Genomic DNA, 6853 nt, shown 5'->3' on the forward strand with positions numbered 1-6853 from the left:
CAAAGGAGTTCACCGGGGGTTACCGCCTTATAACGGTCAGCGTCAAAGGAGTTCACTGGGGGTTACCGCCTTATAACGGTCAGTGACAAAGGAGTTCACTGGGAGCTACCGCCCTATAACGGTCAGCGGCAAAGGAGTTCACTGGTGGTTACCGCTTTATAACGGTCAGTGACAAAGGAGTTCACTGGGGGTTACCGCTTTATAACGGTCAGTGACAAAGGAGTTCACTGGTAGTTACCGCTTTATAACGGTCAGTGACAAGGAGTTCACTGGGGGTTACCGCTTTATAACGGTCAGCGACACAGGCGTTTACTGGGGGCTAACAACTCAACCTTGTCCCAAAATGTAAGAACAAAAATGCTATGAATGGTAACAATATGTGTTGTTATTTTGTATGATATTCGGCTACATGGTTTTTCTGCTTATAAATAATCTATTCAGTTCTATTTAAGTATGTATTCAGTTCATTTTTTGTTAACTGAAAGTAAGTCAATAGCACAGTATGACTTGGATTAAGGGCATGGCGTTTGTCAGACTGTATATAACCGCAACTCGGAAAAGCTCATAGGCTGTTTTGATGACGCAGTTATGATAATTACAATCAATTTCGTTTTTAAAAAACTGCTTATATTCAACTTTATGGAGTTTTAAGCATCTGAAAGTATTTTGAACATGTTTGAACATTTCAGAAATATATATTAAATGTTTAAATATCAATGCGTTGGCACCAACCCTGAAAAAAAAACTAAAATGAAGTATTTATTTGTCCAATTAGTATCTGTAAGTATGTGATTGTTAAATAACGTTAAGACTCAACAAGTAAAAAATCAATGATATTAAAGTAAATTGTTTAAAGAAAATAAAACGCAATTACTTTCAGTTTGTTTTTATAATTATGATAAATTGAGTTGTTCATATAAGTATGACAAATGCCAGCTTTATTTCAAATACAATGTAAATTAATACTATGTTTTGACATGCATTCAAGTTTTATTTATAAGATATTACTCATAATTACGGGGTCTTAAAGATGTTTTTATATCGTCGCCATGAGTTTCCACGACTAAAGTATGTTGCGACTAAAGTATGTTGCGACTAAAGTATGTCGTGGCCTTCTACTAACACTCTCTTTCCCACGACTAAGTCAACTCGTGGCCACGACTTACTAATTGTTTACCACGAATAAGTATGTCGTGACCACCACTTAGAGATGTCTCAGTATTGAGAAAGAGTCGCCGTGGATACGAGATAAAAAGAGTTCCACAAAAGTCACATATGTGCCGACTCTGTGCCGCCCTACATTTCCATCTAGTGGTAACTATTTCATATTTGGCATGAGGAAGGTTTTGTTATAAAGCGTAATAAAAACAAGTTTGTTTCCAGTATCTCGACCTTCCGACATGACTCGACCACAATTATTTTTTATTGCTACCGGACATTTTTTCTAATCGATATAATTATATAATAGGGGTTTCTGGTACGAGCAGAACGCGTATTTTTAATTAGCTCTGTAGATTATAAGTATCTTCCATGGCCGAGAGTGTAAGATAGGTTCATCCCGATCCGAGCGTAGGGTGTTTTGCGGAAACGAGGTTTACCGTGTTTCCGCAAAACACCCTGCGCGAGGGTCGGGATGAACCTATCTTACACGAGAGGCTATGGTAGATGCCTTTTCTCCCACCTCAGTTAAACAAAGTTAAGTAAAAATGTATTTTTTATTGGAACTCTTTTGTGCTTAGTGAAAATAATTGCGCATGGATATGCGATAATTCGTGGTTGTCATGGATATGCGCGCAATGATTCAGATGATGTTTATAGTCAAATCGGTCACTTAAATAGTTCTAAAGAGAGTGAAGCATTATTTCTTGAAAGGTGCATGACAACTGTTTTATGGTGACATTTGAAGCGAGAAATAATTAATAAGCGTTCTAAATATTGCCACAAAAAATGTTTCCATGATGTTACAGACGACAGTCTTTAACAAGGGAGGTAATTACACTGTGGTGACCATTGAAAAGAAGTTCCATACGGGCATTTTATATTCGCCCGTGGGCAAGATAAGAATTTCTAGCATGGTTAAGTTATTGGATCTACTTATCTGAGGTGGGAGAAAACACTGACCCAAAACAAAAATGTGGACGGCGTTACGCATTAAAATTACACATCATTTACACCTGTCGACCTAATTTTGACATTATATCCCGAAATAACGATTTGTTTTGTTTTGTTTTATCAGGTATATTGTCTCGGCACCACCGAAAATTGGAGGCATCTCTCACGGCTAGTAATATAGGCGACGGTACCGGTGTTGTTCTGGAACCTGGAGGAAACCCACCTGTCCGGTTGAAGATAAGAATCCTAGACGCACTGGTTAGTGAGTAACGAGTTCCCTAACAACGGCGCTTACCGATCCAACAGCAGTGATTTATACATGTGGTAAGAACCTGTTTAACAGACGTTGTAAAATGATAAAGTTTAAACATTTGAGCTGTTCCACGGCTTTTCCCCACCAATGCATGTTTGTATTTCAGTTAGAATAACAATATTCACCTTGCAATAAATAAAATAATTTTGTAGGTGGCAACCTTGGTAACCTTGATACAAAATGCCTTTTTAGCCACTAGCCTTAAGTTTCCGATTGTCAATGTTCGAAAACTTTGCGCCAGCAAGTTGTCAAGTTTACCAAAAACGTGCCCCATTTCTTATTGAAGGCTTTTACGTGCGTGAGACTTTTGCATTTTTGTATGACCTTATATATTTTGGTCGAATGTACACATCTAATTATATATGGAAATGGACCATTAAACAAAGCACCACAACTGTAACTGTCACACAGAATGTCAGTTTTGTTATTAACTAGGTGAGATTTGCATATATATGCAATGATAACGTCCCTGGCTTGGTAGAGGAGAAATGTGGTTTACGTAAGCTTACGTTCAATACAACGTTTAAGTACACAAAAACAAATCAAATTACGTCGTTGAATTTCAATGGTTTTTGTTGCTTAATGGTATAATGTAAACTTTAATGATGCATTATTAACATATCAAACAAGGTAACAACAGACGACGACTCGTCGCCATATAAAAATTACAAGCTTTCACAATATGTCTGACAACTTGTTAAAAATCAAGGATTTTCAGTGAATTAATTGGACTGCATGCACTTATTGTACGTCACACATTTGTATTAACTGAAGTCTTTCTTTCATCAGTGTTCATACGAGGAAGCGCCATAACATATTTAGCCACAACTTACTTATTCATATAAAGGAAATTTAATGAAGAGAAACAGATCGATAAAGATCTTTGCCCTAAAGCGTGTGTTGAGCTACAACTGATTTATGATTCTCCCTATTTGGAACCCTATAGAAGACCCCGACACTTGAGACGCGATGCTAACATTTCCTGTGGCATTGACGGTCTGACTAATACTTATATCGCCGCTTGAGTCTATTTGAAATCACGTGAAGAACTGTTCATACCTTCCATCAAAATTGTTCTTTTGACATAGAAAATAATAAATGTTGGACAATATTTGCCTATTTTTAGCCCGTGTAAGCAACTAGTTTAAGCCCCAGTGTGTTCATTTTACACTGCTTAAATATCGAATGTATTATGTATACATTTTAAAACAATACAAAACAACAACACAAACACACGCAACAAGATTAATTAGGGTAACGTTAAGTTACAAGATTATACGGTAGGAGTATATTTGAACGTTTTGATTAACTGTGAATGTGAAAAAACGCTTATTTTCACAATAATGCTGACTGTATGAAAACAGCATTCTCGGTTTACTTAAGACTGTAAAGTGTCGTCAATGATAGAACCAACACCGTCAACGCTCCACGCACTGAGTCTTATTCTTTTGTTTACCCTTTTCTACCCCGAGTGTTGAGTCAGTTCTATTTATATATCTCTTGTAGGTTTTTGGTTGTGTTGTGTTTGTCCCATTGTGTGTAATGGTAAACTAGACCAGCCTCACCTTGCAACATCTCAGCATGCCCTATATCTCCGTGATCTCCCATGTTAGATACTTGTTGGATGAATGTTTAGCCAAGTGTGCGGGTGAGTTCTCAGGAACTTGGTTAACCCCCCGGTCAACTCGTGTTTCGTCGACCGTTCCATGGCGGTAACCCCCCGGTCAACTCGTGTTTCGTCGACCGTTCCATGGCGGTAACCCCCCCCCCCCGGTCAACTCGTATTTCGTCGACCGTTCCATGGCGGTAACCCCCCGGTCAACTCGTGTTTCGTCGACCGTTCCATGGCGGTAACCCCCCGGTCAACTCGTGTTTCGTCGACCGTTCCATGGCGGTAACCCCCCGGTCAACTCGTGTTTCGTGACCGTTCCATGGCGGTAACCCCCTGGTCAACTCGTGTTTCGTCGACCGTTCCATGGCGGTAACCCGGACATTTATGAACAAAGAACTGGTATTTCGACGTATGTTATCTTCTTTGTATTGTGACGTTGTGTGCCCCCGGCGAGTGTCTGTAAGGCCTAAACATTGTGAGTGTAAGCAGAGTCACCGTTACAAGAACGGATACTGAATTTGCCCCTGTAGTTCCACTGTATAATTAATAAGGTATGGACACTCGATATGGCAATAGATTGATGAAAAACAAATCACGTTCAAACATGATGCGCTGAGGCTCGGCTATCTGTTTGTTCATAAAAGAATACGTCTTCTGTACTTATATTATTAAAATATTGTGAATATCAAAAGAATACCAGCATACAGTTTACACATGTATAGCATGATACCTTTAACAAACAATAACATGCAATAATACTAAATACAATTTATGTTAGATAATAGTTCATTTATGAATAAACGTTGAATGTACATTGATGAAAAATAGAACCACGGCTGTCAAAATATATCCTCTAAGTCTCTAGTCTTTATTGTCAGTGGTATTTAGACTGGTGCAACTCATTTTCTTTCCTTTATTGTCAGTGGTATCTAGACTGGTGCAACTCATTTTCTTTCCTTTATTGTCAATGCTATTGAGACTGGTGCAACTCATTTTCTTTTGCGTCTCCAAACTCAAGATGGTGTCCAGGCTCATATTTCTCCTTCTGGAGGACAGAGGCGTGTCAGTTGTGTCTATTGAACTGTCTGAAGTCAACTTACGACACAAAAGCATCTCTTTCACACTTTGTCGAAACCGCTTTGACAAGAACGAATACATTATTGGGTTGATGAAGTGATTAATAAGGAACAGCCAGTTGGCTATCCCGCTGTAGTGTGTTTTAAACTCCGGTGATGGATATGCATTTTTGTCGCGATTCGCGTTAAGGAACTTGCCAATGAGTCTTGGCAGCGGTAGTGTTAGTGCAAATATTAGGACCATGATGACTATGCGAGACATTTTTCGGATTGATTTCCTTGTGGCTTCGTTTGCCGTTTGTCTTGTGGAGCTCCTCACCACTATAAGTTTCAAAATGTGGAGCACAATTGTGACACATAACGGCATAAGGTAAACCACCGTCCAAAGAACGATGACAAACTCCTGTGACTTCCCAGCAAGAATATATCCATATATGATCAATATAGTAATTGTTCCGATCAGCACCGCGCCAAGTACCCAACAACCCCCGGACAGCATCATCACGCGCTGTTTGGTAAGAACCAAATTTGATTTTAGAGGATAGGCAATTATGATATATCTCAAAATCGCCATCATTGCGACGTGTGAATTAGCGGCGAACCAGGTAATTGATTGGATGATATAATACGGCTTGTGCCCTCGAAGGCTCGGCTGTCTGCATTCGATGGTAGCCATTACAGTGTCAAAGGAGTTGGCAATGTTGACTGAAAGAAAAAGGGCATCTGCAATAGCCAAACACGCGATGCCTATGAACGTTGAGTCCCGAAGTCTCTTGTCCCGGTAAATGGTGGCTACAACGATGACATTGGCACATACACCAAGTATAAATGCAATCTCGATGGCACTGTACACACACGCGTCCGTACAATAACCACATGGCCCGATACTCGGCCACCCTCCACTTCCTCGACCTTGCCCCGTTGGGCGACCGGATAATCCACTGTCGCCTGTGCATGACGAATTACCGCCGTTCGTACAGCCGTACTCGTTCATTGTTATTTTTGTCTACTTAATTAACAATTGTTGAGTTAAATCATTGTTTCCACATACGCCTGACTGCTGAGAATAACATATATTTATTACCCGAGACCTTATAAGTTAAGGTTACTTATCACACTTTATATTGAATGATACACATCTCTACATCAACACTCCACAATGATATCAGTACAAGGCTGTGAGTTTACCGGAAACGAAACATACAGAATCTACTTGAATATAATGAGTTTAACATCCGTCGGAATGTTTCTCATAACTGAATCGTTCAATCCTCATTATTAAGTTTAATTATTCCCAATTGCAAAAGCCTGTTCATCGCAAGTTTACACTGTTTCTACTTAAGACGTAGCTTTATTATTACCAAAGTAAACGTTCTTTGTACCGATATAAAACAACATATTTACACCATCAAACTGAGGCAATATCCATCAAATGTATCCCAGTAATAAGGGCATAGGTATACACTCTGTGATGTATTAATTTTGATCGAGGGAAGAAGGTTTATATTGTAATACTCATCGTTTGTTTATTAACCATAAACTTCATGTGAAAAGGTTAAGAAGAAATTGAAACAAAACACATGCTTATTCTAGGCCTGTGCAACATTTGGCAACTCTGGAGCATCTGCCCGAGGCATAAACCCACGATTATCACATTGGCAGTAAACTTGGATCCATTTATTTCATAGACACGCGCATTTTGTACCTGGCCAATGACGCTACATTGTTCTACTTTTAGAA

The 6853-nt window shown here is 39.2% G+C and overlaps 1 protein-coding gene across 1 annotated transcript; it reads right to left on the reverse strand.

Moving 5' to 3' along the window:
- Positions 1–4685: 4685 nt before the first annotated feature.
- Positions 4686–6521, reverse strand: LOC128239924 (somatostatin receptor type 2-like). Its single transcript, XM_052956378.1, has one exon. It carries the CDS (start codon positions 6105–6107, stop codon positions 4899–4901), a length of 1209 nt encoding a protein of 402 aa, XP_052812338.1. The 5' UTR covers positions 6108–6521; the 3' UTR covers positions 4686–4898.
- Positions 6522–6853: the final 332 nt, after the last annotated feature.

The sequence above is a fragment of the Mya arenaria genome, chromosome 7 (genome assembly GCF_026914265.1).
Source record: "Mya arenaria isolate MELC-2E11 chromosome 7, ASM2691426v1".
NCBI lineage: Eukaryota > Metazoa > Mollusca > Bivalvia > Myida > Myidae > Mya > Mya arenaria.

Bases quoted from the DNA above. Each gene is read 5' to 3' on its own strand.
- LOC128239924 (XM_052956378.1), bottom strand. From the start codon at position 6,107: ATGAACGAGTACGGCTGTACGAACGGCGGTAATTCGTCATGCACAGGC.